The 26,676-nt window shown below is 37.7% G+C and overlaps 1 protein-coding gene across 1 annotated transcript in view; it reads left to right on the top strand.

Annotated features, from left to right (window-relative positions):
* Positions 1 to 26,676, top strand: part of FAM83B (family with sequence similarity 83 member B) — a 46,082-nt gene that overhangs the window by 15,368 nt on the left and 4,038 nt on the right. Inside the window, exons 2-3 of the mRNA XM_050894918.1 lie at positions 17,286 to 17,450; positions 26,114 to 26,238. Of these exons, the coding sequence (XP_050750875.1) occupies positions 17,286 to 17,450; positions 26,114 to 26,238 (290 nt within the window). The remainder of the gene's footprint in view (positions 1 to 17,285; positions 17,451 to 26,113; positions 26,239 to 26,676) is intronic.

Raw genomic sequence — 26,676 nt, 5'->3', positions numbered from 1 at the left:
TTCCCAGATAAAAATAGATGCAATAATATTATTCCCACATTTATGAAATGGTTTGCGCTTTACATATGAAAAGCTTTCTGTATGCACTTAAGTGTTATTGTAAGTAAGTTAAAAGGAATTCAAAAAGCTGCTTATTTTTTCTGGTAATTTTTCTGAGTCTTTTATGACAGAGAAGTAGTAGACTTCAGTAAGTTTTAATTTTTTTAGTTATGCCATGGATGATTTGGAAGGCCATAAATAACACTAGTCTATTAAAAATATAGTTCTATGCTAATATCTTCTAGAACTAGCTAAAATGTTTTTTTTTTTTAGTGATTCACATGCTTTTCTGGTTCCATGCATTTGTATTGATTCAAAGACCTTTTACATCCTTTAAAAAAAATTAAAATGTTATTCTTTGTATCCTTTTATTTTTGCTGAATATAAAAGTCTTGTGATTAAAAGCATTGGTCTAGGACTTGGAAGGCTTATATACAAATTCCTCATAGAACACAAATCCTCATCTATAAATGTGAATATTAGCTCAGAGTGATTTGTGAAGACATATACGTAGTTTGGAGTACTCTTGTACTAGGGGTCGTGAACACAGTTTCAAGAGCTTAAGCTGGAATCAACCTTCTCAGGTGCTTCTGATGGTTTAAAACTTTATATTTTGCATCAACCTTTTGTGTATTTGTTCTTGTCCATGAGATTGTTTGCTTTAGAGCATTCAAGCAGAGATATTTCAGTCATATCCAAATACGAAGCAGAGTTGTTTGCTTCCCCATTATCTGCCCATGTTCTGCTGTTACTTTTTTCTTACAGTATTCCTCTATGCAGCTGTGAGAAACAAGAAAACATCTTTTTTGTTGTTAACTCAAAGTACTGTTTCTGCTTTAGGTTACATGTCAGTGAATGCTCAGTCACCCACATAAATGTCATGGAAGTCTTACCTGTTGCATACCTAACTCTTGTTTCATTGCAAAAATTGTTCCGATGTCAATTAAGACGATTTATATTATATTTTTTATGATTGATAAGAGACTGGAGTGTCTTTTAATTACCTACTACTGGTCACAGTTGACCAAAAATTATAAACTCCCTGAAAAATTCCTTCCTGACAGCTGCACTTCATCTCTCTAGTGAGTGCGGACTGTACCAACATCTGAGAGCAGGTTCGGAATTACAAGGAAAGACTCTGAAGAATAGCAAAAGATATATGCATTTTTAAGTAAGCAAGAAAAAAGGATAAAAGCTATCCTGTTATTACATCTGAAATGAGTGCTGGTTTTTCCACACTTTTGTCAATACAAGGCTGGTTTGAAATTTTTTATCTAAAGAGGCAAATATTAGAATATTTCTTTTTCAGTCAGTGTGCATGCATGGGTGTGCAATCCTCTACGTGCATGCATGCACATTGTGCTACAGAAAGCATGATTTCTAGGTATGCACACATGCACAGGATGCATAGCAGTCTGGTATGGAGAGCCTTATTGGCATGAATTTGGAGTGGGCAGGTTACTCAAGGGAAGACCTGATTCATAAGAACAAATGTTTATTTGAAAGGCACTAATTTGCATCAAAAAGCAGTTATTTTCCAAAGTGTTCTTGGAATAAAATGTTCACCTCTCCTCCACAGAGGTATTGCAGGTACTTATCTCCATACTTGTTTCAAGCAACTCAAGTCATCTAGTATATTAAGCTATTAGCATGCTTGGCACATTTTTCAAGAGCAAATCTTCCAACAGAACGTAGCTTAATGTAAGTCTATGGGTGGTTTGGTCAGTGGTGTTTCAGCCTTTTGTTCCTTACGATTAGACAGGTTCTGTTTTTGATGGCAAAACAAGTGAATTTTCTTCTCTACCCCTCACGTTTGCTAGCATATATAGCCCTGAGGTATACATCTATTCAGCACGGGAATATTTTGTGGCTGCAAGGGCCTCACTGGCACAAATAGGCAATGAATCTCTCAAAGCAAGCTACTGAAGAGCTGCAGTAGGTGCCCCTGAGACTGATTTTCTTCCTCCTCCATTCTTAAATCCAGGTGCCTGCTGTGATGTTTTGGAAGAAACCCCCTTGCCCTAGCGGGAGCTTTGCATTTCTTGCAGGTGTTCAGCATGCTTCATGATTAGATCTCTGATTATCATTACCCAAATGGGGAGGTGTGTGTGTGAACCGGCATGCAATGCACATCAGGAGGAATATTTTGTAGAAAGGGGAATGATCTCACATACATGAAGTTGTACAATGGAAGACTTGTGATGACATGTTTCTCTTCTACCCGTTAATAAAACCCTATTAACTTTCCATGTTGGTCACTAGCTCAATTGAGTATAAAGGGTTCAGTTACTTGCACACTGATAACTCATTTATTTGAATAACTGTTCATTTTATTGATTCATGAATGAGTGCTTCACATTATCCTTGTGAGGATGAGAAAAAGGAGAGGAGCAGACCATGAGCGTAGGATGACAGTGCACGTCTGTGGCTGAGGCGATGGAGTCTGGATCGTAGAACTCTGTCCTGCAGCCTGGCCGTGTGTCTGCTCCTCCCCAGACGCATCCTGGAAGTCGCCTAGGACTCTGATTTAAGAAAATATTATGAATACACGGAATAAAACTTTTAAACATGAAAAATAAACTTTTACATTTAAATGGAAAGACTAGTAGATATTGAAGATGGAGCATTATGATTATTTGATCTGACTTTATCGCAAAGGCCAAATACTCTTTCCTGTGATTTTGCATAATTGCAGTATCAAATTGCAAATGATGAATTAATACTTATCCTGTGGCCTTGTTGAGGAGCTGTATGCAGATCAGTGAAAGCTGATGCTAACTGCATGTACAAAAAATAAAGTGTCACCAGGATCATTCTTAAGCTGTATGGCTTGTTATTGTCTGACAAATATGGTTATTCAAAATTCAGCTCACATAGAGACTAAAAGATCAGTTTAGCAAAAACCTGGCAGAAAGAAATAAGGAAGAAATGTTTCTTTTAATTTTTTAAACTTGTTTCTATTAATTCCCTTTCTTATCCATTGGCTTGCTACTCCCTCAAATGCCTCATTATCTGTGGAAGATTCACCTTTGAACAAGAACTGTCAGGTTTCTCTTAAAAAGCTTTTAGAGGGACTTTTTTCCAAAATTGAAATAATTTTTTAAAAATACAATATTTTAAAGCATAGTATTGCTACTGAAATTATAATTCTTTCAACTAGTAGTAATTTTACTTGTAGTTCCTCTCTTGTTTTATTTTTTTTTAAGTGCTGCACTTGATCCAGGAATTAGATTTTGTTTAATACCTTATTTAGTTCCAGTTCACTATCCACTCCACTGGGGTCTATGAGAATTATAGAATTACTTATCTGCTTCATTTCAGTTTGCTTCACAAGAGGTTTTAGCAGGGTTTTTTTAATTGCTTCCCTACTATTTCAGGCATCTTGCTCCATATGGTAATGTGCATAAAAATTTGAATTTGTTTTCTTCCTGAAAAGCTGCACATAATTACTTATTAACTAGGTTAATCTTTTCTTATCTTTAGGACATTCTGCTGATGCTTTCAGACTAGTTTGTAATTATTTTTTCCTTTTTCATCTAATCTGTAGTAAATAATCTAGCATGCCAGGGTAATGGATTTCACCTGAGGATCTCAACATGATTTGCAGACAATAATTAATTAATTAGTTTCACAACCAGTCTTTAAAATAGGTGAAATTGAAATGCGGCCTGCCAGCACACAGTCATTAGCAACATATTGCACCACTAACTGTAGTTGCTCTATAAGCAGGTGGTGTAATCCGCTTCTCCCGAGTATCAGGGAAGGTTACTGCTCAAGTGGCACCATGTTTAAGAAAATAAATAAATTCATTTGGTTGGGTTGTTTACCTGGTGTTCAGGTGTAATTATGTGCCATACAGACATATGCAGGCATACATTATGTCTGTAATATATATTGCAGAATAGTGATCTGACATCATTGCTGTTGCTTTTTTTAGCAACATAAATGTTACTACAGGTATTTGTCCAGGCACGGTGTTTTCACTTATAAATGCATTTTACTATGTCATGTAGCTGAACTGGAAAAATTTTAAAGATATCTATAAGGTGAACAGAGAATTTGTCAGAGTTAAACCCTGAGGAAACTTCTCATTATTCGTCCTTTTCTATTGATACAGGAGGATTGTTGGCTTTCCTTCATACTGACCCATCACTGACCTAGAGCCAGTAATTTTACACAGCCTGGATTCTGTATTTTTCTGGTTTACCCTAACCATATTACTGCTTGAATTGAGCTCCTTAAACAGAATTAGGTACATCTATAGGGTTTGAAATTAGTGGCAGTGAAGTAAATAGCATCTGTAGCAGGAAGCAAAAGGTTTATTGTGAATATCATAACGATATGGTCATAAAATGTGCAATAAAATGTGCAATAAAAAGTGATGTATTTTAAAGTTTGCATAAAATGTGTAGGAACGCATTTAAGCCCACATTCGGTATCCAAAATCAGATTTTTTTTTTCCAATCTCAAATTTAACTGAGTTTGAAGTTCCTGAAAGAGGGAGGGAGGGACAGGAAGGGAGAGAGAATTAAGAGAGTGAAGGGGAAGAGGGAAAGGAGGGAGGAGAGAGGGAAGGAAGGGGGAAGGAAGGGGAAGGCAGTGAGAGAAGGGAGGGAGGAGGCTAACAGAAGCAGACCATAATAATCTGTAAATTATAGTGGTTTTGCTTGCACTTTTGTGACAGCAATATGAAAATCTTTAATATCATTGAGTGCTACAAGCTGCTAGAAATACTCACATGCAATCAAAATGTTTTCACAGGACAACTGCTTTAAACATCTGGCCTTTAACCCGTCCTTAAGTGTGTATGCCTCACGTGTCTATCACTGACTCTTAATCACATGTATGAAGATGAATACAAAAGCTGTAATCTTGAAAAAGGATGAAATAAACAATATTTGAAAATATGTTTTTTTCCCACTTACCCTTCCCTAAATATATGATTAGTCTTTATTTCTGTATTCATTGACTCTTGTGTTGGTTTTCCTTTCAGAAGTCAGGCTGAGCAACCAACTTGGTCATCAAGCTGGTTTTTGAATATTGGGCATAAGCGTTATTTCCCTGATCCTCAAAAGTTTCATTAAAAATGGCCAACAGCAGAGCAGGGAATTCCTTTGCTGTCTTAGGTGTAAACTATCCAGGTCTGCTGATGGCAGTTGTTGTAAAAAATATTACTCTATTGCAATGGACTGTAATGTTCCTTCTTAACCTTGTAAGACAAGGAGATTATCCCGCTTCTTTCCAAAGACTAACAGGAGCTTCTGTTGAGGACTGCTTTCTTCACTTTGGTATTACCTTCGCTATACCATGAACTAGGGGAGGTTTTTAACCAGAATTGGTTCTAGTCTCAGTTGGGATTCTATGGACATCTAACAATGTCTTCTGCAAGGACGTCCAATTTTTTTTCCTCTTTTTCGTCTATATTTATCTCTGAGACACTTTCACTAGCAGTGTTCCTTAGGATTATGAAGTCTACCTTTTGGAAGAAGTTGTTTTGAGTGTCTATAGAGGACTAACCTCCAACAACTAATGATATAATTAGGGCTTTTTTCTCAGTATTAAGTATAATGAGGTCATGCTGATTGGTCTGTAGGCTTCCACTAATTTGAAATCTGGCAATTGAATATTTTTTTAAATTGGGCACTGCCATCCAAAATACATTTGTTTCCTCGTGGATGCAATGTTTTTTATGTTAGAAAATAATGATCTTCTAATGAAGTTCTGTTACTTGCTGCAAGGTCACCCTGGTATAAGGATCATGGACTTACCAGTACCTGGCTTACAAGTCCTCTGCAAGTGTATGTTTTTATTTTTCTACATACTAAAAATGTTTGTAGGCCATCCTTGTGGACTGTGGTTAGGCATTTGAAAGTCTGTCTTTCTGAATCATAAGCAACTCTGAAACATGTCAGGTTTGCGTGCTGACTTGGATCCACCAAAATCTTCTTGTGCTTAGAAACATAGAAAATAAATGTTTCCTGCTTTTGAAACACTTATTTTCATCTACCTCCATTATTTTCCAGGGTCTACTATGGAAGCACTGTTTCCACCTCTGTCTTAAGTCCCTGCCTTTCTTTTTTGATTCTTTTCTTATGTGTTCAATGTACCTGTAGTACATATTTATTCCTGTAAGTAACAACAAGGGATTTCAGGCAGTATTATACAATTGAACAATATGTTTTATTGGAATTTTTTTGTCTGATATATATATATATATATACTAGCAGCAGCATTGAACCCTGTGCAAGATATTTTAAATATGTTGTTTATTTATAAAATATGAATATTAGATATTCAGCTCTTGCCATTTCATTTCATTTCAGAAACATGTGTTTACTATTAAGGTCTCAAAGATGACAAAGAGTGCACAGCTCTTGCATAAGCAAACTTAAAAGCAAAATTATTCTCCCCAGTCTAGAAAAGTGGGTCTGAATCATCTCTTCTTCCTATAAATCTGCCTTTGACTAAGAGAATCTTTCATTGTTTCCAAGTGTCTAATTAACAAATGCCAACAAAGTTGTCTACTTTAAAGAAATGTTGCTTGTTTTTATAGTTTAAAGTCTACAGCCTGTAAGTGTTCATTAATATTGTGGTTTTCTATACATTGTCTAGTGTTTTTAAATATGTAAACTCTCAGGAAGTGGGGTTCAGTGTTGAGAATGTGTTTATACAGGATTCTTGAGGAAACTGAGCGGAGCAGTGCGAAGGCAGGCTGACTCGGAACTTCATTCCGTTCCCAGTCTGAGAAACCCCACCAAAATGTACTCTTAAAGGTGGCAAAAAAACAAACTCTTTTCAAGAATTGTTATCCAGATTAGCTGAAATATCAGACATTTACTTTGAGTCTTTGATAAGCAGCAAATTATTTTAAGATTTCTTGAAGGAAGTCTCAGGAAAAGCCCTTAGAAGTGTTGGTGTCCAGTCTAGTTTACCTTGGCATGAAGAATATTTATAAGCAGGAGCAATCTGAATGGTCAATTTTAGTACATTTTTAAAAATGTTTTTGTCCCTTTGTATTCTCCTCCCCCCCCCCCCGAGTTTGAGGTGGCCTTTTCCCATGTGCTTAGCTGTGTATAGCAATTTATGGCAGCCATTCATAGTTTCAAGTATTGAAAGAGTTCTTTACCGTACAGTAGTCAACTCATACTTCCCTTGGTCAGGTAGAAGCTAGCCAGGAGCATCTACTGCTCTTACTAGTACTTCAATTATTTGGCGGAAGTCTCAAAACTGGGACTGGTCTCTGAGGTTGTTGTATGAGGTTTTCAATCCTGCACAGCAGATCAAAAAGTAAAAATTATTACGAGTTTAGTTCTAATTACTATTGGCACTTTTAAAAAAAAATAATTAAGGCTTATCACATGGTTGCACATTGTTTGGTTTTGGGCAGTCACTAAGTAATGCACACATGAATAAATGAGTACTTCTACTTACAAACAAATTTAAAATAAAAAGTATAATATTAATTCAAGTAGCCTGAACATTCCCTAAATATTAAGGGATCCAGTGAGAACCCACATATTAAAGCTGTTAATAGTCTTTTAAATAAAAAATTATTTCTGCAGCAGCAAGTCTTTGAAATTCATCATAGAGAAAGCTGGAGGCTAGAGAAGTACCTTTTATTTTTGTCATGAATTTCCATTCTGGTATAGCTGAGTCGTAGGCTGTCAGAAATCCTGGCATTTCCTTTCTGTTTGCTTTCCTCAGGAAAAGCGTGGCAGCTTCCCAAAATAACAACTGAATAAGAACATTCTGAAGAGCTAAATACAAATATTAAAATCTTGCTACCCAACCAGCTGCAGCCCACATGGCACTGAGAACAGAGCAACGACATCAATGGCAAGAGAAGAAAGGGCAGAGTAAGCTCCCAAACACGTTCCCTCCATGATGCCAAGGATTTTCTGTGCTGTGTTACGTGCTTCTCTGTAGGACCTCTGCCCGCTTCTGTTTGCAGTGACAGAACACAGCTTGCTTGTTAAATACCAGAAGCGGTTTAGTTATTGATGGTAGTATTGCAAGCAGAAAGGAAAGTGTTAAGATTGAACATTGTGAATGCTTGTTGCTTTAATCATGCATGACAGTTCTTTGCAGATTTGGGTAAATCTTTTCTTGTCTATGGTGCGCCAGTCGCTGGGCAGTAGCTGTTTCTTTGCAGATCCTTTCTTCCAAGGGTTAAGTTTATAAATGCTTCTTGGAAAGTCCCCACAAAGAATCCCCAGAATATCCCTTTCCCTCCTCTCCTGTCCTCTCCGTGACTTGCTGAAACTCGATTCTTCATGTGTGGAAGTAAAGCTTCAGAGGAATTATCGCCTCTGCTGCTGCCTGCAGCGAGATGGTGCCTCCTGTAATGCAGTCAGCTCAAGCTGAGTTCTTACTAATCCTTCAGCTAGAATAACAACTACCAAACCCATAGATACAGATCACATTTGTAGAATTAATGTAGCTCGCTCCCATACGTTTTGCAAGATACTCACCTGTAAAATTCCCAGTTGCGTGAATTTGAAGAAGTAACACGGGTGTCATTTTAAGATGGTACATGTATAACTTGCTAGCTCAGCCTGCAATAGCTTTCTGAAAGGTAATGCAGAAGGGTACTGTACAATTCACTTCTCAAAGAAAACAATCTTACCTGCACTTCAGAGAACTTTTCTTTTGTGTTGGTTTTAGTTTCATTTGTAGAAGAGCTAATCCTGATCTTCTGATCTGCTTTTTTAGAGACATGGTAAGCCGCACAAAAGTTGCCAAATTGAGCAAAAGGCAGAATTGTCAGGTAGTTGTTAGAAGATTGTACATTGTAAAAAAAGGATCTTCCCAGTGTATTTAAAAGTTAAATCACGTCCTTCTTCAGAGCTCCTGTTTTTACTGCCATATCATTCTTTGCTGCCAGAATCGGAACATTTTTCCCCATTACTGATAGCTAGAAAGTTCCCCTACCACACACCTTTCTTACGGGTTTCTTGGACAGAACAGATGAGGCTTTGCCATGTGGGCTACACAGTTAAACACAGTTAAACTATTTATATAGTGCTTTATGTGGTTGCCTGCATTCCCAATTTTCTGAGAATAGTTTGCATTGGGTTTCCATATTGTATTGCAGGAGATTTCTAGAATTTTAGTTTACCTTTTTTTTTCTGGACAGTGACTTTTCTTACGAATTTTCGTTGATGTTGAGCATGTCTAACGTCCTGTTACAGAGAGAAGCTGTTGAGGTTATTGAAGACTGCTAATGTACATGTTGAAGTTAATTTTTATTCCATTTAAACTTAGTTTTCACTTTAAAATGCTTATGTTGTGTAGGTGGTATGTGACATGATAAACTGAGGCTTGGTGATCAGAACAGAAGACGTATTCGGTTCTGAGGTGCGCACTTTTTGTATCCTCAGAATTGACAGTGGAAATGTTTTGGAGCAGGAGGAGGAAAAGAGAATAGTGAGGGTTAGGAGAGCTGGTTCTGAGGTAGTGTAGCTGCCTGTTACAGTGAAGTGCCAGACTTCACCCTGTAGTTAATTAAATGGCTTTTAAAGAATGCAATAATGGAAGAACATTTCAAAGTACACTGTATGGTTATGGTCTATTGCTCTCTGAATGCCCAGCCAAGTTAAATAAATTAAATATGATCTCAGGGAGCCAATTTTGGTGATAATATACTACAAGTAGTGACATTAACTTCCTGGAAGTTGCATAAGTGTAAATCATCTGGGTATTTGTTCCATTACATTGCCATGGAAATTGTAGAGAACGGATCATACTCAGATGTTTGATTACCATTTGTATTATTGTATCTAGGCTCTATTTACAGAGGAGGGTTCCCTCCATTATACTGCTCTTTGGCACTTTATTTCAAGACTTCCGATCTGCTACATTTGCTATGTGAGGCCTCAGCAATTCAGCCAGCCTGAAGGTGACCTGAGATATTCAGGTGCAACTCACAATTGTTTCAAAGTATGTTTTGCAATGGAAGGATGTGTTGTGCAAAGCATTTCAGGGCTGTGTTCAGTTTTGGAAATTAATATGAAGTTAATGAACTATGATTTTAGAAGTGCTCTGGTGTTAGCAACAGTGCCAGATAGTAAGGATATCAAATGATTTATTAGGATCCTGCTAATACGAATTGCAGCAAGCATAAACTGGATCTAGACCCTCAACCATAAACAGCATAAAATAATTAAAAAAACCCACAATAATTTGTGGGATGTATTATACAGTTTACTAGTGGGAAGGCTGTCTGCATTGATCACAAAATTTGTCTCTCTGTCTTTTATGACGCCTGAAACCCACTCAGTCAATTTGCTGCCCGCCTCCTGTTGCTAACAGCAAGGTATGCAGTACCATATCTTCTTTCTGCACTGTTGCAAGCATCGTGACCTGCCTGCTTTCCGAGAAAGACCAGATTCAGATAGCACTGAGCTTGTGCCACAAGGAGATTCTCTCCAAAACAGAGATCTGTGAAAAGGAATTTGACTGGAGTACCAGGGAAAAGGTCAATGAAAGCAGAGTTAACATTTCTATCTGAAATGTGCTTCTTCAGTCTTGGGGTGAGGAAGGGGGGTGGCGTTCAAAAGCACTGCACAGCAATATGGATTTTCGTCATAGCATGCCCAAAGTAAGCCTCATGTAGGTTACAAGAAATCAATACTCTTGCAGTGCAGGGTAGGTCTTTAGCATTATTCCCTACTAGATTATTGGTATAATGGTAGGTGTCTCTCTAGTAAAGCCTGACCTAAGGAAGCAGTTGCATTAGAAGATTCCTCTTTTTTACTGTTTATAGCAAAGGAGGTGTTAAATGACACACTCTGCAAGATATCCCTTAAAGAATTGTAATTGGTGCTTGTGAAAGGAGTGAAGATGCTGGGATAACGAAACTGTCAGTAGTTCACAAAATAGACTTACAGAGCACTAGCAGGAAAGGCCTTTCATTACATCTATGCCTTAATCTCAGTACACACCCATTAAAAGGGTTGATTTTGATGTCCTAAAACTGAGCTATGAAGATAAAAAACCATTGATTTTTCTTACCAAAATTCTTACCAAAAATGGGAGAAGTAAAGCAGAAAAACTCCTTTACTTCTCAGTATTCTTTATTTATAGTCTCTGTTTTCTTTAAGCCTCACAGCAAAGTTTAGAATTACTACCAAACATGGCAAAATTTCTTGGATTTTGACAATGATGGGAGTGGAGATCTCTGAATCATTAAACTGCAGACTTGGTCAGTTGGAAGGGACCTCAGGAGGTCTCCAGTCCAACCTCCTGCTTAAAGCAGGGCTAGCGATAGGATCTGACCAGGTTGCTCAGGGCTTTATCCAGTTGGGTCTTGAAAACCTCCAAGGATGGTGACCGGACAACCTCTCTGGGCAACCTGCTCTACTGCTGGGCTGTCCTTGTGGGAGTAAGGGTTTTTCCTTATATCCAGTCAGAACTGCTCGTGTTTCAATTTGACCATTGTCTCTTGTCCTGCCACCACTGTGAAGAACCTGGCTTTGTCTCCTTGAGACCTTCCCTGTAAGGCACTGGCAACAGCTGTAAGATTCCGTCAAGCCACCCTTGCTCTGGACTCAACAAACCCAGCTCCTTCATGTACTCTTCACAGAGCAAGTGCTCCAGCCCTGAACATTTTGGGGACCCTCCCCTGGACATGCTCAGGAGATGTTTAGTGATAGAGGTATTTGTACTGTTGGGATTGGCAACTTCTTTCTATATAAGCCTTTGAATAGAGTTAGTTTCTGAAGGTGAGAACCATTTAAGTAAATATAATGCATATGAATGGGCCCAAACTAGCAACTCCTGGGAGCAGCGACTGGCCTTGTAACATGATAGAACAACAGAACTGAGCATCAGCCTCCATTTACAGTCTCATAATATCCAGTGTGGTGTCATGTTACCATGTACTTAATCTCCTGTTTTGCAAGAATCTGCATAATTTTGCAGGAAATTTCAGCTATAGGTGTTTATTTTAACCTTCAAAATATGTGTGTCTGTCTTTCATGAATCTTGTCACTAGTATTTTAGGTAGGAGTGAGTAATTTCCTGAACTTAGAGACTATTAAAAAATTTTAAAGAATGAAAAGAACTTTGTATCAAAATGATCTGATAGTTTAGAGATAATAAGTTTTAAAATGCTACTTTACTCGATACTGTGTGAATTAAATAAAATACATCAGCTTACTGAAAAAACACATTTTTTACAATATTTACATAAAAATAGTGCTAGTCAACAAAATTATACTTTTCTGCTGTATTAGGTTTGCGTGGCAAGGTTTTGGTAGCAGAGGGGCTACAGGGGTGGCTTCTGTGAGAAGCTGCTAGAAGCTTCCCCCATGTCCAATAGAGCCCATGCCAGCCGGCTCCAAGACAGACCCGCTGCTGGCCAAGGCCGAGCCCATCAGCGACGGTGGTAGCGCCTCTGGGATAGCATATTTAAGAAGGGGGAAAAAGTTACTGCGCAGCAGCAATTGCAGCTGGAGAGAGGAGTGAGAAGATGTGAGAGGAACAACTCTGCAGACACCAAGGTCAGGGAAGAAGGAGGGGGAGGAGGTGCTCCAGGCACCAGAGCAGAGATTCCCCTGCAGCCCGTGGTGAAGTCCATGGTGAGGCAGGCTGTCCCCCTGCAGCCCATGGAGGTTAATGGTGGAGCAGATATCCACCTGCAGCCCGTGGAGGACCCCATGCCAGAGCAGGTGGATGCCAAAGGAGGCTGTGACCCCGTGGGAAGCCTGCGCTGGAGCAGGCTCCTGGCAGGACCTGTGGCCCCGTGGAGAGAGGAGCCCACGCTGGAGCAGGTTTGCTGGCAGGACTTGTGACCCTGCAGGGGACCCACGCTGGAGCAGTCTGTTCCTGAAGGACTGCACCCCGTGGAAGGGACCCATGCTGGAGCAGTTCATGAAGAACTGTAGCCCATGGGAAGGACTCACATTGGAGAAGTTCATGGAGGACTGTCTCCCATGGGAGGGACCCCACGCTGGAGCAGGGGAAGAGTGTGAAGAGTCCTCCCCCTCAAGAGGAAGGAGCAGCAGAGACAACGTGTGATGAACTGACCCAAACCCCCATTCCCCGTCCCCCTGCGCCGCTGGGCGGGAGGAGGTAGAGAAAATCGGGAGTAAAGTTAAGCCCGGGAAGACGGGAGGGGTGGGGAGAAGGTGGGTTTTTTAAGATTTGGTTTTATTTCTCATTATTCTACTCTGATTTGACTCGTAATAAATTAATTTTTTTTTCCCAAGTCGAGTCTGTTTTGCCCATGACAGTAATTGCTGAGTGATCTCCCTGTCCTTATCTCGACCCATGAGCCTTTCATTTTATTTTCTCTCCCCTGTTCAGCTGAGGAGGGGAGTGATAGAGTGGCTCTGGTGGGCAGCTGGCATCCAGCCAGGGTCAACCCACCACATGTGCCTATACTTAAATGTTTCTAAAATGTTAAAGTAATGTGTGATGCTTTACTTGGTGTCAGATAGTAGTAAGAATAATAGAATATGGCTCTACTGGTGCCTTCATTTAAATTGATAAAACTGTCGGCTTTATTAGGAGCAATTTTGTGCTTATTGACTTCAGCAGATTTTCCTCTTCTGTAAAGATGCCATTGAAACAAAATTTTAACCTTAAAAAGCCTTCACCACTTTAAAAAAAGAATTGGCAGATAAGATGAAAATATTAATAGCGACAATCTAAGATTATTTAAATTTAATTTGGGGGGGAAAGGAGACTAGTATAAAAATTGTTTTCTGCACTGTCGCTTTTAGTTGATCACTGAAATGTGATTTTCTAATACCAAATCAGGTGGTGGTAGTTCACTCTTGCTGTGCATATCAGTGTTATCTGATATTATGCAGAGCAAGTATCTGCTCCGCCAACTATTTTCTCCTCCCTGAAAGTGTGAAATGCTTAATTATTCCCAAATGAAGGTCATTTTTGATCAGGGTGATAATCAGTTTCTCAAGGTTTGGAAAGTTCTCCCAGAATTCTGGTGCTTTCAGGAGAAAACTGCTGCACCTATCCAGTGTCCCCTGCATGGCTGGATGGCTTTGGAAAGAAAATGGCAGTTTATAAGGAAGCCTACTGTATGACACTGGCGTGTTCTGCCTTGGGGGGGTTTCTTGACACAGGATAGCATTGTTATGCCCAAAAGAAACAGACTTTGTGGAATAAGCAATTTTCTGACCTATTTTCTGGAATTTTAATTCTGTCAGTTTCTTCCTTGCTGGATTTCACTGTTATGTGGCTTCTTATAAGTATCAGAGTAGAAATGAGTTCTGCAATTGCAAAAGCAAATGTAAAAACACAGTAGTGAAATCTTTTCTTCCAAAGTGGTGCAGCAAGTAACTAATCCTGCAGCTGTTATTACAGCTTTAATTAAAGATAGATACACATTATAGAATACCTTTTTTGAAGTAACTGCCTAGTCTTGGTGTCCCTAATTAATCAAAACTTGGGACCCTGAATACCGTATTGGCTTTTTCTTTCCCCAAGCTCAATACTCCCTTCTGCTGCAAAGCAGGCAGATGTATGGGAAAATGTACCCCCCCTCCCCCCCAAAAAATAAAGGGAGTTTAATACACTTAAAAGCCAGAATATTGTCTGAAATCTATGGGATCCACTCTTTCTTCATCAAAATCTATAGTTTATGATCAAACAACTAGTCTGATTTATAGAAATCAGTATACAGAAATGACCTTATCACTGTAAATGACTTTTTACTTATGAATGTATATCATATGCATTGTTCAAATTTGGCACTCTTCTTCCTCCAGCAATTGAGCCTAATTATGTTTGTGTTGTGCAGATTGAGTGTTGCTAAGGGTGAATGGGCAGGCTAATGAGGGCATACAACAAGGGTCATCTTCAGTTTCCAGGGAATGCAAAAATGGATGTCCAGCTGGTTGTCAGATCATGACTGTGGCTTTGCATACATGTCCTTAAACCTGGTGAGGATTTTTCAGCTAGCACAAGCTTTAGGTTTCAAAATGTAATCCCTATTCCAACTCTGGAGGTGAAGCCTACTTTTTCTTGCAAGACTACTTTGATGCTTTGCAGAATTAACTCCAAAATTAGTAAGTTAAATGGTTTAAGAACAATTCTACCAGTGAAGACAAAGAGGGTTTCCCTGTTCATTCCCAAGTTATGATATATCTGCATTGTAGCGCACATGCGTCCCTCTCATGCCACCAACTTACTGGCCTGCTTGCTTATGTATTTATTTCTCTCCTCTCCTCCCCTCTTCATAAAGATAGATATGGCCATTCTAGTCAGTGTTGGGTTTTTAGTTATTACTTATTCTTGTTTTTTCTTTTCTGTATATTTCCAGTATATTAGTCTTTGCAACCACAGATGCTGCAAACAAATTAGCATCTTAGATATCTGCCATAGGAAAATGTTAGAAAGATTTTTGAAGGCGGTTCTGTTGATTTTGAATATTTTATGTATTCATGTCAGTGTATGCTAATGAATCCATTCAGGGTTTCTCTCTTACATTTAAATAGATCCTTGAATGTAATAAGCACCTATTTGTAAAAGATCTGAAGAAAAGGAAAGGTTAAGAAGAAATTAGAGAGTTCAGAGGGAGGGGGACACAGGTCATGAAACGGAACTATTTGAGAACAGACTTTCTTCTTTGGTCTTTTTACCTAACACGCTTGATCTGTCTTGGCAGATTTCTGCTCAGACATAAGTGAAACAAGACAGATGAATAAATAGGGTTGTCATGTTCAGTTAAGGTTGTGTATCTCAGAAACAAGACCAAGCAGAAGGTGCAGTCTGAAAGTGATAAGGTCCTTAGAGTCAGGAAAAACTTTTGTGGTTTTCAGACTTTGCATTCAAATTTAGATAAATGTTATTTGTACTGTTAAAAATCACATTTAGGTTTTATTTTCAAAAAGTCAATAAAATGAATGAGGTAGTGCATGGGCATATTACCTAATATTTTTTAAAGAATTGAATTATTTCATGCTATTCAGTTCCTCTCTGACTGGTGGATTTGTAAAGAGTCTTTTTATTGCCAGGTGACATATTATGGTAAGGCCAAGTCCTTTCATTTTTACTACTTCAGGAGCTGCCTTTTTACCTTTCCTAATGACATTGTTATTTTACTTTTATTTTTTGTAGGTCAGCTCTCTCTCATTAATATTTCTGGTGTTTGAAGTACGTTTGGCATAAGTGAGTCTTTTAGTTCTAAGCAGGTAGGATTTGAAAAGGTAATTCAGATGACTGACTGGAGACATAAGTTTTACCTGGGTGCGTGCAACAACATTTAGCAAATATTGTGAGTGAAGTAAATGTTTCAGTTCTGGAATAAGATGAGTGATTGTAACTTAACAATTACACCATTAAAGTTGAGGTACAGATAGTTTAAAGATTAGTGAAAATGGTAAAGCATACTCACTATCAAGCCTGCTCTGATACCTGTGAAAGGCTTTACTTCATTTGAATTTGCACCTGAGACATCTCATTGGAACTTTTCATGAAGACTCTAGCGGATAAGAATATTATCTTTAAAAGTTACACAGATACCTGTTCTCCCTGTTATTTCCTGTAACGCTTCAATACTAGTTCTTCCCAAATAGCTAACGGTATGTCAATAGTATATCATCTCCAAAATACCATTAGTGGGACATTGCTTTTCCCTGTCAGAAATACTTACTTTATCCCCATAGGTTGAAGGGCATCAGTAGGTGGTGTTCAGCACTCTAATCTTCTTGAACCAAGCTGTCACCGGCTGAGTAAGTTTCATCCCAGTAAGAGTGCTGAATCAGTATGGATCCTGAAGTCCTCAACTCTTCCAGCTCTTCAGTGTCTGCTTATTGACTCCTTCAAGCTCTTGAGCCATTAGCTTTAGAGAAGATGATGAAAGATGAAGAAGCCCCTTGTACAAAAAAGTAATCTGAAGGTTTTTTTATCCACACTGCCGTTATATTTTGATGGTTTAATTTTTTCCACTGTATTCATATTGCTGTTTTCCCTTCCCTTCTCTTCCACTGGATTTCCTTTTCCTCGTACAACCAATCACTGCACACACCCACAACACAACTTTTTGCCAGACTTTGATAGTTATGACAAATATCACACAAGCAATCACCTGACTTCTCAAAAAGAAGATCCAGTGGTCTTGAAAAGCCTTCTAGGTTAAGTGGTACCACATGGAAAATATTTGAACTTTTTGATGTGTAAAAAATATTGGTGTTAGCTGCCCAGTGCAAGTTTCAGTGAAGAGTTTTATATATGTGTTTATACAATACAATAATTTGTGGTTTTTCTGTTTTATTTAGGTCATTGCCATCGTTATGGATATGTTTACAGATGTGGATATCTTTAGAGAAATTGTGGAGGCATCTGCTAGAGGGATTGCAGTGTATCTCCTGCTTGATGAGTCAAACTTCAGTCACTTTCTGAAAATGACGGAGAAACAAGGCTGTCAAGTTCAGAGGCTCAGGGTAAGGCTTCCTCTGTTTCTGTCCATGAACATTCACTACTTATTCCTCCACAACCTACTGAAAAGGGACTATTATTCAAAAAGTGATTATCGAATACTGCTTTTTCAAATTCACTAAGAGGTTTAAATAGGTAAGCTCTCAGCAGAACCTTCTCTACAAATGTTTTCCTCTTTAGAAAGATTGTTATCTTTTTCATGTGTCAAAACAAGAATATTTGATAGAATTACATACTTTTTCATATATTATTTATAAAATAATTTTCCATTATTATGTATTTAGGAGTACTACATGTTTGAAAAACTTAGCTTCTTTTTGGTTTCTCTTAAAGTAGCCTGCAAATAGAGTCATAAAGCTTATGTAAATTAATAAATTGCATACTTCATTTTATGATCTTTTTCTTTAAAGTTACTATCTATTAAAATACTTTAAAAGGCCCAAGATTCTATTTTATTACTGTTTTCCTGAAATCTGTATTAACATGTCTGTCTGCATCATGTCTTAGAGAGTATTACTTTTAGATATGAAATATATAATTTTATCCTTTAAGAAAGATAACAAGAAGACTAACGTTTACATTTTTCACAAGGTGTCCTGTGCTGTCCTAATACTTAACAGGGATTAGAATACAAACCATGAGCTGCACTAACCTGACATAAATGCTTTATAAATACTTCTAGATTTACTGTACTGTAGATAGCACTAAAGAAGTTCTAAGGATGTTGCCAGAGTTTCTTTGCAAAGCTCTGAGCACTGCATTGGCTGAACTTCCGTTTGCAATTCCTTGTTTCTGTAACTAGTTAGGTTATGTTTGCTCTTGGCAAAAATATTATGAAAGCTCTTCTTAGCGGCATGCATTTTAAGAACCCAGTCCAAAAATCAGATAGAAGTTGGTGTATTTGTGAGAATAAAGAAGACTTTTTGTGAGAATTTTGGAGCAAACCTGTATTTTATACCAGTTTTTGCTCTGGAGTGTTGACTTAGGTTCTTAAAAGTATTCCCACACCACTTTCCATACTTGTTTCTTGTGTATGAGTGTGTGGGATTGCCCTCTGGTGGCCTAATACACAGAGCTATGGGAACTTCTGGAAAGAAAACATTAAAAATATGTTGTGGGTCTGTAAACACTGGTCATGATTGCACTCATGAAGTCAGTATTTGGCAATATTTCCATACTCTGGAACTTGAGATACCACCATTTGCTCATTACTCGGTTTAACTATGCCATAGAGGTTGCAAAAAATGGTGTGTGTCTTTTTATGGCATGAGCTTTATTCTCCCAAAATAAAAGAAATTAGGAGCATGCATTTCAAGTGATATCTCAAAAAATGCCATAGTATTCATTTTCAAATTAGTTCTGTGCAATGTGTATCTACAGCTGTTTCAAAAGCTTAACTTCTTTTGGGTCGGTTCGAGATTGTCTTTTTATTATGGTTTTATAGACCGACAGGCATTTATACTGTGGTTGAAAGAATTAATGTACATACATTAGAGTGGATTTTGTATGGATTAGTGTGGATTGGAGAGGTTTGGACTTGGCCTCTTCAGTGACATTATGTATTACATGTTTCTGTTTCGTAACAATGGGAGAAATAAAATACATCTTTACTCTGTAAGATTTACTTAGAATACTTCAAGGTTTATCAGAAAATGAAAAATATATGCCAAAGAGAGTTGTGTGCTGGATTTCCAGTTTAGCTTATAATAAAGCTGTTCAAATTAATGGTCTTCTCATCCAAGTGCTACTCCCAGTGACTTGCTCTGGGAATAGAAGCTTACGACTCCCACAGTAATTCGCCTGTGTCTTTCTTGAGGATGAAGAAAAACTGCTGGTAATTATGAAAGAACAGTCAGTAGTTCGGAGAAGTTTTCTCCCTTTCTCTTTTTCCCATCTCTTCAAGGTTCAGAAAAAACAAGCCATCTTTAACTTTTTGTGCTCTTGGCTTTTGGTCCTCCCCTTCTGTTCAGTGAAAGCAGGAAGAGGACAGAGATGTGTGGATCTGTTTCTTTTCCTCAGGATCTAGCACCAGCAGCACTGGTCTTGATATTCTCTGGCATGATTTGGTTCAGTCTTGCAGGAGTATGGCAGATGCTCCTCATGCCATGCACTCATGATGAGGAGTTTCTGTAAAGCTTTTCTGACTCAACGCCTTCTCTGACTCTTTTTCTCTTCCTTTGGATCAGTAAAAAACGAGATGCAGTGATGAGCGAGACTGTATTTTTGAATTCAGATTTACAATTCAGTAGTCTGTGTGGAAAAAAAAGAGGATTTTATTCATAAATTTACATTAAATGTCTGTGCAGATGGTTTTTCTCATATGTAGTCTGACTGCATATCAGGACATGTTTCTCTTTATTGAAAGATGTAACTGAAAAAATGGAGTGACTATATATTCTGTGATTATTATGTGGATTCTGTATAGGAGAATATGAAATCAGGGGTTTACTAGGAGCTTTTTCAGTCTTTCCTACAGCATTTCTTCTTGTGGGTTGGTTTTTACTTAATGTTCACCTTAGCATCACCAGTGGAACTCAACTCAAAAAATTCCTATTTTATACTTTCCCATTTCTCTTTCCCCACTTTCATTTATCTGTTTCCTGACTGTCCTACATTTTGCCCCGTTAATTAATGTGTTTCTCTTTTTTTCTTGTCTCTATCTAAGCTTCTTTTGATTAACTTTTTCTCCAGTCTGACTTGTTGTTCAGTCAGCAATTCCTTTGCATAGAAAGATGAAGAGTCATTACAGATTCTGACTTTTTTCAGGTGATTTTTCAAAAACTAATAGCTAGATTTTTCGAGAGATGCTTTTTTTTCTGCTACTGAGAGGTGCTGCAGCAAACTATGAAATAGATTTGCACTGCAAAATCCAGCACCGAGACAACAATCCCCAGAACCACCAAAATGCTCAATGCAGTAACTTAATTTTGGATTAGAAGCAATGAACCAGTGTAGGCAATGTTGTTTAATGCCCAAGAAGTCAATCAAGCTCTTCAGCTGATGCCAGATCTTCGTGTTTTATTTGATATGAGGTGAGGCATGTGGCAGAGGCTCCATGCTCTGCAGAAACCTATTTTTACTTCGCTGGCAATAATGAAGAATCATCTTGCTACAGGAGGGTATTGAAAGCAATCTGGCAGCAACTGTTTATCACCTGACACTCCTCTCAGTATTTTTAATGAATTGCAGGAATGAGAAAATAGAATCACTAATGAATTGATTTTACTGTCCTTTTGTGAAGTTGTCCTGGTTTTGGCTGGGATAGAGTTAATTTTCTTCTTAGTACTTGGTACAGTGCTGTGTTTTGGATTTAGTGTGAGAATACAGTTGATGACACGCTGATGTTTTTAGTTGTTGCTAAGTAGCGCTTATCTTAAGTCAAAGATTTTTCAGTTTCCCATGCTCTGCCAGCAAGCAGGTGTGCAAGAAGCTGGGAGGGAGCAGAGCCAGGACAGCTGACCCAAAGGGATATTCCATACCATAGAACGTCATGCCCAGTATATAAACGGGGGGAAGTTGGCCGGGAGGGGCAGATTGCAGCTCTGGCATCGGTCAGCAGGTGGTGAGCAATTGCATTGTGCATCACTTGTCTTTTCTTGGGTTTTATTTCGCTTTTTTTTGTTATATTCCTTTTCATTACAATTATATTATTATTATTATTATTATTAGTTAGTAGTATATTTTATTTTACTTTTGTTATTAAACTGTTCTTATCTCAATCCACGTGTTTTACCTTTTTTTTTTCCCTCCTCCCCATCCCATTGGGAGAGGGGAGGGGTGAGCAGCTGCGTGGTGCTTAGTTGCTGGCTGGGGTTAAACCACGACAGAAGTCTACTCCCAGATATGCATGCTTAAATGCATACTAGGAGCTGCTCTTGAGACTTGATTGCTGCCTGTTATTTCTCACCAGTGTTATCAAAATCATCAAAAGTTTTCTAGTACTTCCAAGTCTAAGTCAAATTTGGTTATTAAATAGATGTGCACAGCACGACGTTGTATCTGTGAGCAAACTTCTGTGCTAAGGGACTCCAGACTCCAGTGGAGTCATTGAGATTTTGTCTTCAGTGGTCATTGAATCAGATTTGAAGTCAGAATAGAAGTGAATTTGAAAATTACGTAGCATTTGTACACCAACTGTTATCGCTTAGTAAAAAGAGAGGCCTAGGATAATAAATAATATTGGTAATGGCGAACAATATGAGAAATGTGACTTTTTTTCCTTTAAAACTGTTAGGCTAAGTATTAGGTAGAAATCCATTTTCTTCTTTGTGCATTTTTTTGCCAGCAAGTACAGGGTGGGTAATTGAACACTGATAAAAACAGACTCTACAAATAAAAGTGCTGAAATGAAATTTTTGAGACCAGTATATTCACTGTACTTATCTATCACATTGGAGGGTTTTTACTGATGCAAATAAATGTGTAATGTTGAATACTTCAAAATTTTAAATCATGCTTATGTGGCTCTCTCTGGGAAGATAGTGGTGCAGTCATACATAGAAAACGGTTAGAGCTTGTTTCCTGTTCATCATTTGGGTGTCATTTAACTGGATAGCCCTGATGGCCATCCTTAAACTGCAGCCACTGGATGTTTTAAATGTCCCTGAGTGTCCTACAACCTGCTTTTGGAGGAGGGAGAAGATCCTGTGTCTGGCTTCAAAAACCTCCTAAAACATCAAGTCCTTGATTAAAGTAGTCTTCCATATGCATCCACTAGCAGTCACTGACAAAAATAGGTTACAGGACCAGACAGACCTTCCGTTTGACTCACTATGGCTGATCTTACATATGTTTGTGTGTCCCGTCAGGCTAGCTCGGTTCCTTCATGATGTGTGGGTTTGTTGGTTTCTGGTTTGCCTAGGATTTCCTCTCAGGATTCATAAATGAATTATTGCTTTACCCGCAATGAGGCAGTGATCAGTGACACGCCACTGTTAGCAGGGGAGTCCTATAGCCTGAGGATGGGAGTAGGAAGTAGGAAGGTGAAGCCCAGCATTTCATACCAAATGGGGCTTGCAATTCAGTATGTATATATTTACTGCTTCTAATCCTAAGTGGAATGCATTGTTACTATATATCCTCAAATATTGTCCGTATTTTGGGCGATTATTCAAAGTATGCATCCCTGGCACCTAATTAGGGTTTGAAGTAGGTGAAGAATGCCAGATGAACTGTGGAGGAAAAGGAAGTGTTATGTGAGAAAGGTGAGCATGATCTCTGGCACATGCCTTTGTAATGCCGTGTTCCCATCTGTTAGTGGATGACCTACTGAGACAGGGAAAGAGTGCAGAATTAAGGAAGCAGGATAGAAAAGCTGCAGGAGGAATAATACTGAGGAAAAGGAAAAGAAAAAAGAACAGAGGAAGCAGTGACTATGATTTTTTTAAAAAACAGCAATTTAATGTAAATTTTAGTCCTTTTTTAGATATGCCTACTTGAAGTTATATTTCGCCTTATAAGTACCTAAGGCAAAGCTTTTTTTTATATAGTATGGTAATTTGCAAGCCATTAGCCTTGCTTGTGCCTCCAGCATTCCAGATTCCCAAGTGATATTATGTCCAATACCAATCAGGCCTTATCTCAATAAGATTTGATGTGTTCAACTGGCATATCTTTAGGCCAGCATTACTTGTTATGGTTATTTGAAAATGTATAAGCTGCTTCTCAAGTTATCTTTTTCAAATTATAATGACATAAATATAATTTAATATAGTTAAATATAAATCTGACATACAAATATAATTACACGGTATATAGAATTGGGTAAAACAACCATTGAAGTAAATGCAAATTTCATGACTAATTCATGAAATTTTATTTTATAGTAAATAAGGGTTTACTATTGTGATAATCTTTAGAATGGGTAGATTCCAGTATTTTCTTTTTTTCTTTTTCAGGAATTACTTTTTCCACACTATTTAACTTTCAAATAAAAGCTTTTTATTTCATTACTTTTACTTAAAGATTGAGTAGCTGCTGGAGAAAGAATAATTTTCTTCAGTGGGATTGGCTTGTTCAAAGTTCAACAAAAACTGCACTGGAAAAGCGGGAAAATTGACTTTCATTGATGAGAAAACTTCAAATCAAAGTGCAGAAAACTTGAAAGACACAATGCTAGATTGTCAAAGGTGATTACCAGGTAGAGATGCAAAATTATGTTAACCTCCCATTCAATAATGCAAATTGGGTTGTTATTGTTATTGATTCTTTTTTAGCTGTTTCTGAAAATAGACCTAAGCATCCACCTGTATTTTCACTTTTAAAATTTTTACCTTTTAAAATTTTACAGCATTTCTAGATAATACTTCTTTTATTTACCTAATTAAGAGATAAACTTTATGTTTTATGTTTCTAGCACATTTGCAAGACATTTTGGTCACAAACAAAAGTAATTTTTAAATGCTGTCTTTGTACATTTTAACTGAGTTGCATTTTTGTTCAAACACAGCTTGATAAAAATGCTAAGTAAAAACCTAATAAATAAATAAAATTTAAAGAACTTGGATAGCTTGAGTCAAACCTTAATTTGCCAACTCAGCAGCTTTTAAGTGTAACTCTTGCTTCTTTGATTTGATTTTTCTTTTGACAAAAGTTTTAAGATACCAACAGTGAGATATATACTGATTTAGAAAGCATGTGTTATTTGGAAATGTGCTTTCATTTAATGGAGATTTTCTCCTAATTTTTTGAATTTTCTGTTTGGAAAGATAAAGTTCATTGAATTGTAGTAGACACTATCATTAAAACTCCTACAGCCTCTATCTGTTAGAACTTTATATGTTTTAGGTAAATGTGTAAGTGCTCCCATAGACAATAAAGGTTTATATAACTGTATTGCAAAGTCAGTCATACTTTATAGGCTGGAGTCTTAAATACTTTTGTAAGTTTAAACATCTTTACAGCTTCCTGAGGAGGGGAAGTAGGGAGGCAGGTGCTGATCTCTTCTCCCTGGGATCCAGTGATAGGACGCGTGGGAATCGTTCAAAGCTGCACCAGGGGAGGTTTAGACTGGACGTTAGGAAGCATTTCTTTACCGAGAGGGTGGCCAGACACTGGAACAGGCTTCTTAGAGAGGTGGTCGATGCCTGTCAGTGTTTAAGAGGCATTTGGACAGTGCCCTTAATAACATGCTTTAACTTTTGGTCAGCCCTGAAGTGATCAGGCAGTTGGACTAGATGATCGTTGTAGTTCCCTTCCAACTGAAATATTCTATTCTATTCTATTCTATTCTATTCTATTCTATTCTATTCTATTCATTTTATCCCCCTGATTTGGCTGAATTTACCCTGTACACAGTCTTATCCATTTTGCTTCATGAACAGCCCTAATCCGTCTGTACCTGGCCTTTATAGAGCATGTCTTCTGTGATTTGCAACCTGTCCTTGTAGCATTCCCATGAAGCAAGACATTCCTCTGTATTCACAAGTCTTATATTCCACTATTTCTGTGTATACAGTTTATGTAATAATCATATAGATTTTGTTTTCCTACTGCCAATGCTAAACCATGGATTTCACTCCCACTGGAATACTTGTAAATGAGCACAAATTAGCATTGCTAGAACAAATATTGCAAGGCTAGAAACTACAGTAAATATTGTGATAATTCACAGCTATATTCCAAGCTATTTTTCTGTCTTGTGAAGCATTTTGTATATCACAGCCACATGAAGTAGATGCTGTAGGTTGGTTTGCGTGGAATATAAATTTTATTTTTTCTATAAATAAGCACCTTTCTCTAACAATTTCTGATAAATGCTTTTTTTCCCCCTGCATCCATGTAAGAACTTTTTGAAAATTATGATTAGTACAGTCCAGAAAGTGTTGTAACACTTCTTTTGAATTATTTTATTTCTAGGAGCTTAAAAAAGCAAGTGACAATAGAGAGAAAAAAAAAAAAAAGACACTGACTTAGCTGAATCAATTTCATCCACAGTCTGGGAGAAAAAATTGACCACATTTTTGAGATCCATCGTGAAAAATTTCCAAAGTGCAATTTACTGAGTTCGCCTGAGTAAAACATAAAGCTTCTTAATAGAATTCAAACTTAACTGCTGTGTAGAATTCATGCTACCTATGCATGTTGTGATAGCATCTCTGAATTTAGAAATGTGATTAATCCCATAGTGCCAAGCTGATTGAGAAATCTTACTGGTGGTAAAACTGCAAGGGATTCTGACACCAGGTGGTATCATTCAATGGAGCATCTCAGAGTGGGATATCTGTGTTTGTAGATATAGCAGCCTTGTTCAATTAAAAGAAAAGTGATCCTGGCTCTTTAGATGTTGTCTCTGATTAGCTGAGATGCTTGGAAATCTTCTAAATGTTGTACATCAGACGATGAAAAGAATTTTTTTTTTCCAGTACAAAACCTCTTTCTCTTCTCAAAGACTTCTTGTGCCAGAACCTCATTTCTGGGAGTGGTGGCTATGCAAAAGCAGAATTTCATTCTCTGTGGCCTAGAGAATCTCATCAGTCTTGGAGACAAAGCAATAACTTGCCATTTTGGGTCCCTAGGGGACAAATTTGATCAGAGTTTACTTCCCTGCAGAGTTTATTAATACGCAATAATATAACTCTTCTCCTGCTGTACCTCTGACTTTTAAACCCCTGGATGCTAAATATGGAATATAGTATACCAACTAAAGTATTTCAATTGTCTTTTTCAGAACATGAGGGTGCGGACAGTAAAAGGACAAGATTACTATTCTAAAACAGGAGCAAAATTCCATGGAAAAATGGAACAAAAATTTATTCTTGTTGATTGTAAGAAAGTCATATATGGTTCTTACAGGTAAGATCAGTCACTGACGTGTCCATAGAAAACCTGTCATCTCAGTACCTCTCCTATTGCAAATTTGTTTTTTTTCTCTCTGTAATTTAACAAGTTATCATAGATACTTACTGCTAATTAGCCTAACACGGAGCCAAATTTTGAGATCCTCTATTAGTTTTTCACAAATAAGAAATAAAGGATATAGCTTTTGCTACAGCTGGAGACTTGCTAAAAAGAGAGAAAAATCCTGATTTGTCTTATATTGTCTGAATTATTCTTGTCTAACATTCACTCCAGAAAAGGCTGCCAAAATTATTTCATAAGCTCTCTGGCATAGTTCCTCCTCGTAATAATGTTCTAAAGCTAACATTATAGACCTATTCTATGGCACTCTGTAATGGATCATGGTCAAATTCAGAATTGCCCAAGTTAAGTTGACGTAGTCTCTCTTTATAT

The sequence above is a fragment of the Gymnogyps californianus genome, chromosome 3 (genome assembly GCF_018139145.2).
Source record: "Gymnogyps californianus isolate 813 chromosome 3, ASM1813914v2, whole genome shotgun sequence".
In the NCBI taxonomy this organism is placed as follows: Eukaryota; Metazoa; Chordata; class Aves; order Accipitriformes; family Cathartidae; genus Gymnogyps; species Gymnogyps californianus.
This window is presented reverse-complemented; position numbering and strand designations above follow the sequence as displayed.